This window comes from Parus major, chromosome 11, assembly GCF_001522545.3.
Source record: "Parus major isolate Abel chromosome 11, Parus_major1.1, whole genome shotgun sequence".
NCBI classification, from domain to species: domain Eukaryota; kingdom Metazoa; phylum Chordata; class Aves; order Passeriformes; family Paridae; genus Parus; species Parus major.
Genome location: NC_031780.1, coordinates 72,616 through 89,433, shown reverse-complemented (window position 1 = coordinate 89,433; position 16,818 = coordinate 72,616). Strand labels below are relative to the sequence as shown.

The 16,818-nt window shown below is 47.3% G+C and overlaps 1 protein-coding gene across 3 annotated transcripts; it reads left to right on the top strand.

Moving 5' to 3' along the window:
• The first annotated feature begins 1,923 nt into the window (after window positions 1-1,923).
• TAT (tyrosine aminotransferase) lies at window positions 1,924-11,678 on the top strand. 3 transcript variants are annotated; one of them, XM_015640051.2, is made up of 13 exons: window positions 1,924-2,051; window positions 3,679-3,921; window positions 4,101-4,205; window positions 5,027-5,094; window positions 5,468-5,626; window positions 5,807-5,945; window positions 6,467-6,519; window positions 6,889-7,041; window positions 7,942-8,070; window positions 8,486-8,569; window positions 10,144-10,242; window positions 10,988-11,137; window positions 11,273-11,678. In XM_015640051.2, exons 2-12 carry the CDS (start codon window positions 3,687-3,689, stop codon window positions 11,129-11,131), a joined length of 1,368 nt encoding a protein of 455 aa, XP_015495537.1. In that variant the 5' UTR covers window positions 1,924-2,051; window positions 3,679-3,686; the 3' UTR covers window positions 11,132-11,137; window positions 11,273-11,678. The 3 variants fall into 3 exon arrangements, with proteins under 3 accessions (XP_015495537.1, XP_015495536.1, XP_015495538.1); XM_015640050.2 differs by having other exon boundaries at window positions 10,988-11,678; XM_015640052.2 differs by lacking the exons at window positions 10,144-10,242; window positions 10,988-11,137; window positions 11,273-11,678 and adding an exon at window positions 9,471-9,685.
• The last annotated feature ends 5,140 nt before the right edge of the window (window positions 11,679-16,818 follow it).

Genomic DNA, 16,818 nt, shown 5'->3' with positions numbered 1-16,818 from the left:
TTATGTGAACCTCGTTTTTCACAATATAAAAAATTCATATTTCTAGAATACGAAATGCTGAGTTGTGTGTTCATGCTTTGGTCCTGGGAGGCCCTGTGCACAACAACGGGTGAGAGGATAGGGGCTGCATACCCCACGTGAAAGCTTCTGGAGGAGGACTAGAGTCATGAAGCAAGAGAAGGGAATTGTAATAGCAGGAGAAACCCTCTGATACCATTGTACACTTCTTTCCTCAGCCTGCTTCTCACCAGGTTCTCAGCCTTATGTAACTGAGCCTCCTATGTCTCCAGAGCCACATTTCCCACCCCCCCCTTGGCAACAGGTCTCCACCGTGGCCTCCCCTGAACCCCACTGCTGTGTGCGCTATGACGGGTAGAGCTCCAGTTGCGTCACATTGGGGTTGTTGCTAGGCAGAACATACAGCATCGTCCTTGAAGTCTCCCAGTGCCATGTTTAACCCTGCCAGGGCTGCAGCATGGCAAGAGATGGGGCCAGCTGGGGAACTGAGAAAATAACCTGTAGGTGCTTGGAGGGTGCCTGCATAAACTTCCAAAGGTTACTCATGTCAGGTTTCAGTCAAAAGGAGAGAGAAACAGTGCAGTCCTCAGCAGAAAATAGTCCAAACAGCTTCAATACAAGATGTTTCTCTGTGAAAGAGTTTTCAAATTGTTATTTTTTTGCTATTCCTTGTCCAAAGGCCTTGGGGCTGGTTGCAGTGAGAAGTCTGCTCTCCAGTCTAGGGCTAAGGATCCTGACTAGACCTGCTGTCTTCACTCCAACCTGCCTTCCAACCTGCCTCCAGCCTTGAATCCTTGGCCCCCACTGTGGCCTCAGGAGTGATCATGGCAGTATTGGGGTTAACAGCAGGTCATGGCTCCCCAGCAGTATCAGCCCAGCCACAGCACTGAGGGAAGGGGTCACTTGTTGCACGTGGGGAGGTGCAGCCTTACTCATGATTGTGTAGTGAGCATGGGTTGAATACAAGGTCCTTTCTCCTCCAACTCAGGTGCAGGTATAAACAGGTAAAATTCATAGTGACCAATGGCCTCTGCAGTGAAGGCATCAGCAGTCTGTTTGCTCAAAGGCTGGCAAGTCCCTCTTGTCACTGAGCAGCTCTTCAGTCTCTGGCTGCAATGACAATAAGGGAAGACTTGGAGCAGCCCTTGGAAGACAGGAAGAGTGCCTATGCCTCTCATTTATCTTACCCATGCAGGAATTAAGAGGCAGGAAGCCATAGGCTCACATCACTTAGCAAAAAAGGGCCTTCTGGGAATGGTGTCATCTGTGGTTTGCAGTACCAGCAAAGGAAGAATTGCATAATTTCTACTGGCTGCCAGAATTATGAGTTTACTTGGGTCTTGCAGCAATTAAAAAAAAAAAAAAAAGGGGGGGGGGGGGGGGAAGAAAAAAAAGGAAGAAAAAAAAACCACCTCCAAACCAATGACAAATTGAGCTTACTTTAATCTTTCAGGTCCTGGTGCTTCCAAAACACTGGCTAGGGAAGTGCTTTCCTCTCTTTAGTTTATTGAGGAAGGTGCCTCCCAGTTGTAATGAAGCCACAAACTGGTGTTTGTCAGATGGTGCATTGGGATCCCAGAAACTCTTTACAGTCTATCAGTCCACTCTCAGTGAATTACAAGGTGCTATATTACAAGGTGAAATATCTGGACTCTGCAGATTTGCCCCCAGCAAATCTGGGGTCAAATTTTTGCAGACTGAGGAAAGTGGTAGTAGCAAAGGATGGCAGCCCAGGCACTCCAGGAACCCAAGCTGTGTCCTTTGGCTGCCCCCAGAAAGAGTTAATGCAAAGCCATATTCCAGGTGTTTGAAGTGACTATGGTTGCAAAGGGGAGGAGAGGTCATTTTTGGGTGGGGAGAGCAGCCCTCTCTGTGAGCCAATGGTTAAATGATACAGTCTCAACGCCCAGTTTTGGGGATTATTTCACGGGCAAAAATTCACAGGACCTTCCTCTCAAGGGGACTTGTCCTGGATGAAAACTAGGGACTGGACCCCCAAGCTTGTTGGTGTCTCCCTGTCTGTGCTGTAGAAGGTAAAGTGCTATACTCTGGTGCCTTGTTTCTTTCAGGTGGGTAGTGGGGAGTTCTTCCCAGGCTGCCTACATTGAAGCTATCTATTGTGCCTGTCTACAGCTCCCCTTTTCAGAAGAACCATGTTGCAGGGTGATATAAGGGCTCTGCTAGGTTGGACTGTGTATTTGGGCCACAACCCAGCTGTTGAACTGAGATACATGGTTCATTTCTCCATTTTTTGTGCAGCCCAGCTGTATATTTCTTCAGCTATATATTTCTTTTCTCCTTTTGGAAAGGAAACCCAGAACGTTTCAGCAGAAAAGCTGAGGTCTTGCCTTGTGACCCTGTTAGATCAGCCTGGGTTGCTGTAAATGGCGTAATAAGGCATTGCTGGTAGAGTAACTGCAGCAGCATGGGGCATCTCTAGGTGCAGACTTCACTGAAACAGTGAGAAGTTTGTTCAGATGGCAAATCCTGCCTGAACCAGGCAACACTACAGTCCTTCTAGCTCAGTCTCTGTGGCAAGGAAGGGGAAGCTGTGCTGTATCTACAAGTGTAAAGCTATGTTTGGGGCTATTTTCCATCAGGAAAGGGGCGCTGTCCACAAAACTTCTATTCAGTGGAGCTGAGAAATAGGACAGAATAGAAAGCATAAGCAGTTTGTGGCGGGATTACGAGGTAGTGTGGCAGTATCAGCAAGAACAGACTTTGTGTCACAGGAGGTCTGCCTCTTCTGTGTCCTATCCCTAAACTGCAGGTGGAAAGCCCTGAGTCATCAGCAGTTTGTAATTTAGACTTTTCCTGCCTGTTCTAGCTCATGTTTTGGGTATACCATGCTGGGATGTATAAGTCACTTTTTTGTCCATTTTTGGGTCTTGAAGGCAGCTGTTCCTCTGCTGTGCCTTGCTTGTTACTCAGTTTCAGGTTGAACTACAGGCCCTTTGCTTGGGGCAGTGCTGCCTCCTGGATTTCCCTCTAGGCCATACCAGTCTTGCTCCATTTCCTAAGTACTGCCTTTTGCTTTAGGCTCTCTGGGCTAGGCTGTTCTCTGTTGACAGAAGCAAGTGTCTAACCTCTATCCTGCCACTGCCCAGTGAATTCTGATAACACTAAAGAAGAACTACCTTTTTGGCATCTGTTATTTTAATTTTTGTGCTGCATTTCTGGCTGTAGACTGGAGAAACATTCTGGATATGGACACACATAGTGGGCTGGCCCTTGTGTTTGCAGGTTGAGGTGTGCAAGTTGATAGCTGGGGGGAGAAAGTGGGTGACCTGGTTCTTCTGTCAGTGGAATATTGAATCTGCAGTCAAGCAGTGACTACAAAATGCTGCTAATTCTTGGCTGCTGGCTTTAGCGGGGCTTTCTCCTTCTCAGCACAGGAGGTCCATGGTAGGCAATGGTGCAACTAACACAGAGAAGTGCCTTAATCTTTCCTGCTGTACTGCTCTCTCACTTAGGCATGGGGTTTCACTACATCCTGGCACCAAATACAGCCCTACTTGCTGCTGCTGCTTCTTTCTCCATAGGCAGTAGGTAGTGTCTACAGCTTTCAGAAATTTTACTTATGGGCTGCATCCCCAAATGGACAGATTCCTTGTTTCACATGTGTTAACTAAGCCCAGGAAATTTACTTTGCACTGACAGCTCTCAGGATGGACTCATACCTGATCCAAGTGAATGGCCATGGAGATCATGCCCCTATGCGAGATGTTCATCTGAAGAACACTGGGAACACCATATCCCCAGGGAAGGTGAAGGGTCGGAAGCCAAGATGGGCTGTCAGAGCTTCTGAAATGTCAAAGAAGACTTTCAATCCTGTCCGAGCCATCGTAGACAGCATGAAGGTGGAACCCAACCCAAAGAAAGCCATGATCTCCTTGTCCTTAGGTGAGCATAGTCCCATGGCTGAAGCCTCCAGGTATTTGGGTCAATTGTGTGGCTGACAGATTGCAGGGCTCTGAAGCACAAAGTTTGTATGAGCACCAAGGGATAGGTCAGACAACCACACAGCTCTGTGCCTGTCACAGATCAGTGACAACTTTACTATTTTTCCAATCTTTGAAAAGGAGACCCAACAGTCTTTGGAAACCTTCCCACAAATGATGAGGTCACACGGGCTGTGAAGGAGGTTTTGGACTCAGGACAGTACAATGGTTATGCTCCATCTGTTGGTAAGTTGACAAAGCTCATCCTGTGAGAGTTGGATGAAGTCATATGCTAGCTTCTACCCCACAGCAGGTATATGGAGCCCACAGACACCTTTCCATTAGCACCCTACAGCTGTTCTCACCAGCAGTCACATGAACACACAAGTGTATGTATCTCCCAGACACACCTATGTGCTCTTTCCTGTGTGGGTTGTTTGAGGCCCAGAGCTCCTGCAGAAGCTGTTTGCTACCCCAGCCATTGGGGCAGACAGGGTATCAAGAACCCAGAAGGGCTTGGCACTGTGTGTCCGTGCGTTATAGCCAAGCTCCTTTCTGGTCTGCCTTAACTAGGATTCCCCTTGGGCTCCCTGACTTCACTGACACCGTGAGCCTTGTTTGCAGTTAGTGCCAAAAGCGTGCACAGAGCACAGATCATGCCTGTATTGCAGGACCCTCCGTCTTATGATAGTGAGGGCTGCCCCAGTGCCATCACTAAACAATGAAAGCCATGTCATCACACTTGGCTTCCTTCTGGCTCAGGAAACTCCCTGGCTACCTTCCATTCTGTCCCTGTCTGTTCTGTCCCTGGAATATGCTGGGGCCAGAGTCTGCCTCCCCACCCAAGGTTCGTCCCTGCTCTTGGCCATCCTGTCCCAGCCTTGAGGCTGCATAGTGCTTGTCCTGAGGCAGGACAGTCTCTCCCACCCTGGGACACCACCAAATGGGCTTTCCCCAGCTAGGCAACAGCTGTGAGCCTTGTACTGGTAAGAAGAAAGAAACAGTACTGGTAACAAGGAAAGAACCTGTGAAAACCTCCCTTCCATGTCTGACTCCTCTTTCCTCAGGCTACCAGTCCTGCCGGGAAGCTGTGGCTGCATACTACAACTGCCCAGAGGCACCACTGAAGGCCCAGGTACTCGTGCCCAGCCAAGGCACTGCCACTGCATTGCAGACAGGATGCTGCTGCCTGCAGACCATGGGGCATAGGGGCCAGTTCTCCGTCCCTGCCCAGTTACAGGGCTAAAAGCTAGCCAAATCACTTTGTCCCAAGGTGGCCTCCTGCTGCTCTCATCCCTTCCCTGAGCCACTCACCTCCACCTTCCCCAGGAGGAGGTTGTGCTTTCCACCAGCTGAAGTTTCCCTGCTTTCAGTCAGGCTCTGGCACTGTCTTTTTGGCTGAGAGGCTCTACCTGGCAGAGCTGAGCCTGGATGTTATGTCATTCCTGTGTGTCTGGAGTACTTCAGAGTGGCTATGCTTCCCACTGACCTCTCTGTGCTCTTTGCAGGATGTCATCTTAACAAGTGGCTGCAGCCAGGCCATAGAGCTTGCCTTGGCAGTGCTGGCCAACCCAGGCCAGAACATCCTGGTGCCACGGCCTGGCTTCTCCCTCTACAAGACTCTGGCATTGTCTATGGGGATAGAGGTCAAACTCTATAACCTCTTGGTAAGTGGTTGCAAGTCTGGAAGGGGCAGCCCTGAAAATTTCTCCTCTCAGAAATATTCTGATCCTGCCTGGGAAGTGGATGAAGGTGACATGAGTAACCCTTGGTGCCATGGCACACCTGACCTTGTGTGGCAAGTCCAGTTCCTCATTTTTTACTTCCACTTTTCCTCACTTCACTAGCCAGAGAAGGCCTGGGAAATTGATTTGGAGCACTTGGAGTCTTTGGTGGATGAGAAAACAGCTTGCCTCATTGTGAACAACCCATCGAACCCTTGTGGCTCTGTGTTCAGCAAGAGCCACCTCCAGGAGATCCTGGCAGGTGAGCCTGCCTGTGTATTTCTGGGGCCTGGGGCATGGTTGCAGTCTAGTGTCTGTCCCCATTGCTCATGTCTCAGTCACTGCAGCACCGTGGCCCAGGGCTTTACTTCTGACTGACTTCGCCTCAGGAATGAGGGCTTGCTCAGTGTGGACGTGCTGTCTTATCTAGGCAAGAACATACAGAACATGTCTTTCTCAAAAGCTCTGTGCGACTTGGACTGTTCATTTCTCCCCTCTGGCTCTGCACAGGGAGTGTTCGCAGGAGCCTTGTGCTTCCTGAGCCCTGTCCTGACAGGGAGGGTTGTGCTGCCAGTCCCCACCAATTGGAGCAGAACTAGGCGCAGTCAGGGCAGCAATCCCCAGTGGTCAGGCTCTCCAAATCAGCGGTCTCTAGGAGGAAGATAGGGACCTTGTGTCCTGAGACAGAGCTTCCCTCAGAGCTCTGCCAGGCCCTGCAGCAGCAGGCAAGTCTGTTCCCCTGGAGGGTGCAGGTGTCCAGGCTGAATGTCCTCTCTTCCACAGTGGCATCAAGACAGTGTGTGCCAATCCTGGCTGATGAGATCTACGGAGACATGGTGAGTGTCAGTTGCAGTCCTTTGCACTCCCAATGCTGCCTGTCCTTTTTGATGCACCTAATCCTTGGCCATGGCAGCCAGGTCTCTAGAGGTGAGGGACAGCTCCACTCCCCTGTGCCTGGGTCCATGCCTGGAGCTCCCAGTCCTTTGGTGCACAGTCCTAGGGGAACCTTTCATGTCCAATTCTTCCTCTTCCCAAACAGCTTGCTTTTTGTGTGTGTGCACTTACCGTGTACATATTTCGAAGCTGTGAGTTTTCACCATTGATTTCCTATAGCTTCCTTACGTCCCTTCTTGTTAAGCCTCATGCTCACACCCAGTTCTCACAGTAAGAGGCTGGGACAGCCCTAACACAGTCTCCGGTCATAGGTATTTGCTGACTGCAAGTATGAACCCATTGCAACTCTTAGCACCAATGTGCCAATCTTGTCGTGTGGTGGCTTGGCAAAGCGATGGCTAGTCCCCGGCTGGCGGATGGGCTGGATCCTAATTCATGACAGGAGAGACATCTTTGGTAATGAGGTGAGAACTGCTGTGTTGCTGTCACAGCATCAGACTTGCATGGTCTTCAGTATGTGAATCACCAGGTCTTTAACTGATACAGGCAGGTACTGCTTTTTGCTCTCACGTGGGTGTCACCCAAATGTGCTTACCTGCTTTTCTGCTGCTCTTTCATGTCCCTTCCTTACTCCATCTGCTCCCACACATGGCCTTCTACCCACATCTACACTGTAACTCACTCCATGTCTCTGCTCATTAATATATGCCTTGTCCTCTTTCTGTTCTTCTAACTTCCCAAATAGCTCCAGTGTGCACTGAAAGTATTGCATGGCTTATCAGGCTTGTGGAGTCCATGTGTGGTGTCTATATGCTCTTACATGGTTTCTCTTAAAAGTAAGAACAAAGCACCTTGCAGTGCTGCCAGTACTTTATCTGGCTATTTTTCAGCTGTGTTACAAGGACAACCATCTACTGCAGTGACCTTTCCACCTAGAAGGCTCTCTGCAGAGGAAGAGGGAGAAGAGAGGACCAAATGAGTGAGCAGAAAAGCTAATGTTGATTGTCCTTACCTGGCTTTGAAAGTGTGGATTGTGGGCACAAACCTAAGGGAAATGCAAAGTTTTATTTTGGAACAGTTCTGGCTTTATTTGTATTATATATGTTCCAGCCTGGTTTGAGTCAGATTGGGAAGCTCCAAAGGTTGTCTGTGTTGGCATTTCAATCTGCAATGGAGGAACAGGGAATGACTCTGTAAATAGTCTGCTAAACCTGGCAAATAGTCAAACAAATGTTCTTTAGTACTCTGTATGCTCACTGAAGAGAAGGGTGTGAACAGCTGTAGAAATACAGGAAGTGAGCCTTGGAGCTGTTCCTTTCCTTTAGAAAAGCATCATCTAAGCAGCAAGTATGATGTTTTCTCAGATCAGGGATGGCCTTCTAAGACTGAGTCAAAGGATCCTAGGACCCTGTACAATTGTCCAAGGAGCACTGGAGCATATCTTGAACCGAACACCACCTGAGTTCTACCACAACACCCTTAGCATCCTCAAGGTAAACAGGCTGTTACAGATCAAGGTCTGTTCACAGATTGTTTGGAGGGAGTCCTTTCTAGTCCATCATTCTTCCTCTCCCTCCCCGCACTTGGAGGTGCAGTTTTGTATGTGATTAGGGTGACCCAAGAAATCAAATTCCAGCAGGAGACATTGTAAGCGGCAGAAATACTGGCTGTGATAAGTTTCAGGCAGCCTAGCGCTGCAGCTGGAGCTGCTGACCCAGGGGGTGGAGCTCAGCTCTGTAGCACCTGCTGTACTCAAGGCCATGATCTTCCATGCTGTTTGCATTTGTTGTCCCTTTATTTGCCGTAGGCAAACCTGTTCATAGTCCCAGTCCAGTGTTTGGCTTTCAATCACCAAGCTGCTTCCTGGAATTTCTCATGTTTTGAAATTTCTCCTTTTTTGCTTTTCAGTCTAATGCTGACCTTTGTTATGCTGCCTTATCAGCTATCCCTGGCCTTCAGCCTGTCAGGCCTGCTGGAGCCATGTACCTGATGGTAAGTGAGGATTGCCAACACTCACACTAGGTCTGGTTGCCAGAGCTAGTCAGTCTTTCAGACTGGTGCTTGCCACCAGGTCTCCGTTACTGTGCATTTTCATATTGCCCTGTGTGGTAAATGCATCCCTTGCATTTTTGCATTCTAATATGACCCTTGGTCACATCAGAAGTGCAGGATATGCTGTTCACTGCTCACAGAGCAGAGGCCAGCACACCTAACCCACTTGCTCCTGCACAGAGCTCCATGACTTGTACTTTTCAAGACAAGGCTGTTTTACCTGGATATGAAGCCAGCTGGCAACTGGAAGCCTCTGTAAAATAAGGCAGATTATCATACCTCCTGTAGAAGATGTAGCCTTCTTCATACTAGCATGTCTGTCTTCTGCCTGTGGTGTTGCCTCTTCTTCTGCCTTTTCCCATGCCTGTTTCTTTTAAAGTTTATAATATGCTGAAATTTCCTTTTTCATCTCATCAAGCTCAGTTGACACAATTATGACACTTTAATACTTGTTGTTAAAATATTTTATTTTATTTTTTTCCATCTCATAATGTCTTCAGTTTTTCATTCACTCTTAAAATGTGGACTCAGAACTGGACAATATTGCAGTATCTGTCTCACTTATTTCTACAGAAAAATCCTTATCACTTGACCCTGTTTCAAATTTTACCCAGTGCTACACAGCTAATTTTCCTTATGTTTTTTATGTAGAGGCATAGCTCTAAGATTCTTTGACGCTTAATGTATTTCTACAGTAGCTGACCGTCTATTTCAAATTAAATCATGTGTTTATTTTTTTTTTCTACTAGCTCTTTCAGAACTTCTGTATGCAAATTATTTTTCAAATTATCTGTTTAAGAATACTTTCATGAAATGTTTAAAATCTTCTTTGGTTATAAAGGTCAGTCTGGATGGGGCCCTGAACAAGCTGATCCAGTGGGTGGCAGCCCTGCCCATGGTGGAGACATTGGAAATAAATGAGCTTCAAGGTCCCTTCCAATCCAAACCATTCTAGGATTCTATAAACAAATGGCCAGAATAGCACTGTTTTTGTGTGAGAGATGGACAGCTGCCTTCTTTCCAAATACAGAAAATAAATATTTACTGAAGATTTTACCATTTTCATGTCATTTTACCACTTATACTATCCTACAAGGATTTATTTTGTTCATGATATTCTAGACCTTACTATATTTCTTTTTATTTTAAACCGAAGCATTAGGGTTTTTTCTTGCATGACAGGATTATTAATGCATCTTGAGTTCTCTACCAAGCTCTGTGTCAATCTCTTATTTATTCCTTTTCACTTCTAATTGGTTACTGTGTCTTTTCTATGAAGTGTTTCTTTACTGAAGTAGCGTTTAACTGAAATTCCATCTTTAGGTAATTAATGAAAGCTTTTTCAGAAGCCTGATTTTCATTTATATGTTTCTGTCTTGCATCCCAAATCATGAGCAAAAATTGAGGGCAGATAGGTGCACTTGACTAGGAAGTTGTTGGGCCATGTGTGTAAACAAGGACACTATCGACAGTTTTGGTGCCCTTGATTGCCATGTTACATCCCTTTGATGCAGGTTGAGATTGAGATGGAGCATTTCCCGGAGTTTGAAAATGATGTGGAGTTCACTGAGAGACTCATCTCGGAGCAGTCTGTGTTCTGCTTGCCAGCCACGGTGAGCCTAACACTGAGATCCCCAAGCAGCTGCGGGGCCAAAGCATGGTGGAAGAAGTGGTAGGGGTTTGCATCCCTGAGCTCTGAGGACAGGCTGGGAGTTGCTGGGAGTATGCAAGTGTCCATGGCCTGTAGTAGTGTGTAGGAGCTGCCTGCCAGCTCCTCGTTCTGTGTGTGGCAGTGTGGCTCACTAACAGCCCTCAGTCAGACTTCCAGGATCTTCCCAACTGCATACTCCCCAATACTCTTGAGTATTTCTCAAGGTCGCAGAGCTGTATTCCTGAACTCCATAGACCCCCCAACTCCTCCTTGCTGAAGGTGCTCCCTCAGAGGAGTGCTCCCACCTATGTTCCTTTCCTCAGTCTGTTTCCAGTCCCCCACCCCTGCAGACATAAGGAAGGCTGAGAACACCTGTGCCTTGCTTTCACTTCCAACACTGGATATGGGCCTTAAATATTCTCCAGCCCTCTCCTTCGCTAACTCCTTTCACCCCACTCCTTGCACAATCTGGTCTGCACAGTTCACACAAAGTCCTCTGGCCTGTCCCCCTCACAGCATCATGTCAACACAGATGGAGATGGGAGATTTGCTTGGAACAGGAAGAACAGTCTAAGGGAGCAAGAACCAAACCGTGCTGTTCCACACTGACTGTATTCATGTGCTGATGCAGCTCATGGTGCCAAGGCAGGGCTCTAAAACAGGCACTATCCCAGGTGATCTGCCAGCTTCATCTTTTCTCTTTTCAGTGCTTTGAGTACCCAAACTTCTTCCGCGTAGTGATCACCGTGCCTGAGGAGATGATCTTGGAGGCCTGCAGTCGCATTCAGGAGTTCTGCGAGATGCACTACCAGGGTGCTGAGGGGGGCCAGGATCTGGAGTGTGACAAGTAGCTACAGGTGGTCCCCTGCCTCTATCAGGCTTGACCTTGTATGAGGCAGCAGCCAGGCAGGCAAGGCTGCTTCCAGCCAGCCCCACCTCTCCTTGCCTGTAAGCAGCCGCTCTCCTGCTGCTTCACGTCTTGTGCTCCACAGATTCCTCAGCATTATGGAAAGAAGACACTTCTCTCTCCTCCTCCACCAGAGCTTGCACATCCTCTTGCTTCCAGTCCCTCATCTCTCTGTAGACTCAACATCTGTGCCCTGTCTTGGTTTGTGCTACCTGTGAACCAGCTGCAGGCAGGGACAGAAGGTTATTCCTGGGTTGGGCCCTCTGGCAAAGACCCTGTTGGCCTGTGGCTCCTGTGCTGGCCACACTTCCCCCTGGGGACAGGAGAAGGTTGCTGTCTTGGAGGATAAAAATACCCACCTCTCACTTCCCTATGTTATCTTAGGAGACCAGAGCTCTTTATACTGAGCCCTTTGTGTGACAAAGGGAGTAAGTTATTGTAACTTTTTTTATTAATAAAAATTCTGACATGGCAATCCTGCACTGTCCTACTGTTGGGCTTGGTCATTGTGTGGGTCACCTTTGCTCAGCCCATGGTATTGCAGTGACCCAGGCATGTCCCTGCCTGCCCAGGGCCATCCTGTGTGCCAGCAGGGGTATGGTGAGAGTGATTCAGGCCCCCAAAGAAACCCACACCCTGAGAGTAGGATGGGCTGTGCAAGCCTGACAGACTGGAGCCAGCCCCTCCTGCCATGATGATGTCGGCAGATTGCTGTGGCAGCCTGTCCACTCTCCACAGAATTGTCCTGTCTGCTCCTTCTCCTTGGCTCTCAGCCTCCCCCACTGTAGACCCCAGCAGAGCAGTGGATGCTCTGCTTTCTGCTGCAGGGAGGCAGCTATCCCCAGGACTGGAGCCAGCCATGCCTAAGTACTCAAGGCTTGGCATGCCTTTCCTGCTGTAGTGCTGAATCGTGGGGTGGCACCCCATGGCTCCTGCTGTATGTGGTGTTTGTGACATACCAGCAGTACCAGGGTTACTGATTGCTGAATACGTCAGCTCCATAAAGTAATAAGGAACTGGTGGCCTGTTGTCTGTTTATTCAGTGGAAATGGGAGGGGATGATAATGCCCATTGCAACACGTGTTCTAGTGAGATGCTCAGGAGCTATTTCTGGAACTGTCAGAGGGGCAACTTAATTGCCACCTTAAGCTTTGTTCACCTGTCCTCCCACAGAGTTGGGACCCACAGGTCAGCCCTGCCTCTCCAATGACAGGAAAAGTGAGCTAGCTCTACATTACCCACTGCCAGTCCTGCCAGATTCCATAACTGTCTAACTGTCTCCCCTTTCCTTGCCCAGTACAAAATCTGGGTAGCAGATTTTGGTAGAGGGGAGGGCTAAATGAGAAAGATAGCACTGTATGGAAAGGTCTTTGACACATCAGCTGAATGTCTATGCTAAACCTTCGTCTTTCAAAGAAACCAATTCCAGAACAAAAAGAGAAGGAAGCTGAGGCTATGGGTGAATGGTACACAGCTTTGGAGATTTCATGCCATTAGACCTTCAAATAGAGCCGGATCACCCGAGCTGCTTAAGAAAAAACATTGACAAGTAATAAGCAGGGTGGTGTGTGAAGATCTGTTGGACCAGGAGGCCTTTACAGCATGTCGGTACATTGTTATGACATCTTGAACCTACTACAATTTTCAAGTACCAGCTGCTTCCTTCAACTCTTCTCCATGTACCTTAGGTTCTGTGGCTTTAATACCCATTACTAATAAACAGATCCTGGTTTTAGAGAAAGCTGATCCTTTGAGATCACTCTTTTTTCAGGAACCCCTTTACTTGTGGAGTCCCCTTAGAGTTGTCTGTTAACATGCAAATATTCTGCAATAATTAACACAATCCTGTTTCTTTTGACCCAGCAGCATTTGACTGGGAAGACTGAGAGAGCCAGAGACATAGGCATATATATACCTCATAAATCTCAGGATGTTTAGATTTCTCAAGGCCACATCCTCCATTGTCATCTTTTGTAAACTGCCTTTTGACCACACCTAAGTTTTCCCTGATGCAACAGCAAATTAGCACTAAACCGCAAATGTGCTGGTATCATTTTTCAGGTATTATACTCACAGATGCTTTGCGTCATAGTGTGGGCGTAGGTTAGTGACAGTCATACAAACTAGCCTAAGTTGGAGTTTGGAGGTACTCTGTGCTGAAGAAAATCCCTTCAGCATGGAGAGCAAGGAAGAAGTCAAGACATCTCTTCCACAAGAGGATCTGAAGCTGCTCTTCTCAGACAAGATCTGAAGAGCTTTAGTAAACTTGCCCCAGTGCCCTTATAACTGAGTGTGGGAAAATAAGGGAAGATTGGCAAGGAGGATTGTAAATACACTCAATTGTCTTGCAGGTGAAGTGTAGGAAAACATATATATTATACTAATTGTTGTTTAGTCTTGTATGTTTGATTAGTGGTACATTTGTCTTTAGATAACATAGGCCTGTGCTAGACATAGAGCCACCCCACTGAACATGCTTGACATTTCTGCTTTGCTGCAGTAAAGATCAAATCTCAGTTGTAAACTATGCCTGTAATAATCCCTGATATACATGTGAAAACAGCAGGTTTGGTGATCTTTGAGCATCGACCAGACTCCACAGTGCTGGCATCCCTGTTTGTGTGCCTCTGCCTGGGTCCTGCTTTGAGGATCCCCTGGTTGGTGAGGTAATGGAAATAAATTCACTTTACTTATTTTTTTACTTATTTCTTTACCTTTTTTTCTTTTTTCTTTTTTTTTTTTTTTCTTTTACTTTACTTGGTGTTTAATCTGTGTTTTTGTGTTTGTTCCTGCATCCTGCCTGTGCTGGCTCACACACCGATCGACAGCCATCCTCCCTGTCTTAGCTGAGGAGTAACAGTGGTAGAACCTGGCACAGGCTTGCATCATGCATCTGCTCTTTTCTGTGCTGTCTGGGCTGGCCATGATTTTAGGACCATTTTTAGGATTTGGGTGATTTACCTCAGTTATGGAGACTTAGGCAAGGAGGCAACCTCATGCCTAGTGCTCTCTTTGGGAAAGGAAGGAACTTGTCAACTTGAAGTGTCATCAGCATCCAAAGGGCCTGGTAGTAGGTTCACCCCCGACAGGTTAACCAGCACTGCAGGCAAGCTGGGACAAATTGCACCTGCCAGCAGTGAGTCCATCAGTTCCCCCAGGTGCTTTAGGAACCTCAGTGTAGCCTGGCTTCCAGCTCTGACCTTGCCTACTCCATCTTCCAGTAACCCTGACTGCCTTCAGCAGGTCTGTAGACCAGAGGGGTCCCTGAGGGTCTTCCTGCCTTGGGACTATGGCCTTTGGCTGCAAGAGCCTGTCTACACTAGCCTGCTCTCTACCATCATGTAGCCATGCTGTACACCTGCAGTGGGAAGATGTGGTTTTCACTGATTTGGACCCAGGATGGTTGCAAGGAAGCAGTCTGGCGGATGATGGTGGAGGCCCTGGTGAACCATAGCCCAGCCTTTCCGGGAGCTCAGGAAAGGCTTGAGCATTTCATGGCAGTGGAACCCCAAGGGAAGGTGTCTGTGAAAAACTTTGTGTCTGAGGCCTAGCACACAACCTTGTTCTCCCAGGGTGTGCTGCTTTGTCACAGGCCAAAGGAGCTGATCTTTGGCTGGTATTATTATTTGACTTGCCATTACCCACCAGAGGCACATATAGGTTTCCACAAGCATGAGAAGTGGCCAGGTAAAGACCATGGATGTAAGAGGAGGTGGCAGCAGTGGGCTGGGAGACAGTACTTGCTTGACGTGACTGGGAGGGATTTTGTAAACCAGAGTGTGAGAGGAGCTCTGCAGGAGAAGGAAGGCTTAGCATGGTCAAAGTCACGCCATTGACAGGACAGCCACACAAGACACAGCAGGGTTCCAGTAGCTACAGTAAGGCACCTACCAAGCTAGCTAAGCTTAACAACTGGTCAGAACAAGGTTGAGGTTGTATGTTCTACGCTAGCCTTCAACCTCAGTCCCCAGCACTGGAAGAGCCTTCCAAGGGGCAGAAGCACTGGGATCTTCCTCATAGTTTGGCTGTCTGGCATGGGCTCTTACAGTGCTGGGAGCCCAGATCTATACCAGCTCTTTGCTTTGTCATATATTGTCTTTGTTTTTCTTATTTGTCTTGGGTCAGTGTTCCCTGAAGCTTTGCCAAAGCAAAGAGGTGTTGTCAATAAGTCTGAATGACTTATTTCCTGGATACCTGACAGAAGTAGTTGGTGCTAGCACAGGATATTCTGCACTCCAGTGCATTGCATGGGCTATGCATGTTTCAGGTCTGCTTGTTGCTATTGTTTCTCTCAACTCTAAACTAGTTGCTCTGCTCCAGCTTCAGTTCCTGTGCTGATTTCTGGCTTTAGACTGCCTATGTACATAAAGAAGGCAGAAGCTGACCAGTGAAATTAATTCAAAAATTGAATAAATACCTTTTTTCTTACTATTTTTCCCATTACTGTAATGTGTTGGTAAAGTATTATGTGACCTTCTTTCTCTCATGTGTTCTCATTTTCCTGTTCCTCCACCACTTGATATTGGAGTGCTGTACTACAATGGAGACAATAAATGATACTGCAACTGTTTGAGGATGAGAGAAGGAGAAGGTCAGCCACTATCCTTGCTCTTGCCTAACATGATTTTGGGTTCTTATGTGCCAGTTCATACAAGCCTATTTATCTCAAACTGCTTCTAAATAAAAATATAACTTTAAAACTTACCTCAAACACAAGAAAAAGGCCACAGGCACACCAGCCTGTCCTTGAAGAGAAGGCACCATATAGGACTTCATATCAGTTATTTTCCTTGTTCTGAAAGGCATACAGGGCAACATCTGCTCTGGCTCAGGAAGAACTTGCTCCAACTGGAATTTAGCATAGGCATTTCACCTCTGCTCCTATGCATTCTGGAGCTTCCCTCACTGCTGCATTCTTTCCATCCTCTATGAATGATGATTTCTAAAGCAACCAGGGTGACTGTATACAGCACCCCTACCAAAAAAGGCTCTTTTCTGATAGCAGAGTTCCTTTCTGTTGCCTTCATCCCAATGAAAGTAATGAGCAATCGACATGGAGACTTTTTTTTTTTTTTTTTTTTTTAATTTTTGTAGATTACTGTCAAGTTTCTTTACTGCAAGGAGCAGGGTTTTTCCTGTGCATTTCAAAACACAATATAGCACTACTCAAATCCACTGATCAGCACAGGAGACTGTGCATGGCCCTCATGTGAGCAGCAACATCGCAGCTTTGTATCACACTCAGTGTTGCAGAGCCACACATTTTCATTTTCTTCAGCTTCAGAAGTATAAGCTAGAAAACAACTGAAATCCTTCTGCTTTGAAAGGGAAGCATTTGCCAATGCATAGTCACAGCATTGACTCTTACAGCACATCCCCAGCATCATACCTTTGAGATGCAGAAAATGTGAATTATCCCATCACACACACATGAAAGTGATAGAGACTTTGACAGCATGTTGAGGGTTAGGTGTCCTTTTTGTTTTGTTTTGTTTTGTTTTGTCGTTCTGGCCTGCCCGGGGAATTTTTACCCATTATGTGCTGGGACAACCTTACTGCCGGTACTTAGGGGTGCTCGACAAAGGACAAAGAGTGGCCGGGCCCGGGGGGGGTGGGGTGGGGACAGTTTTT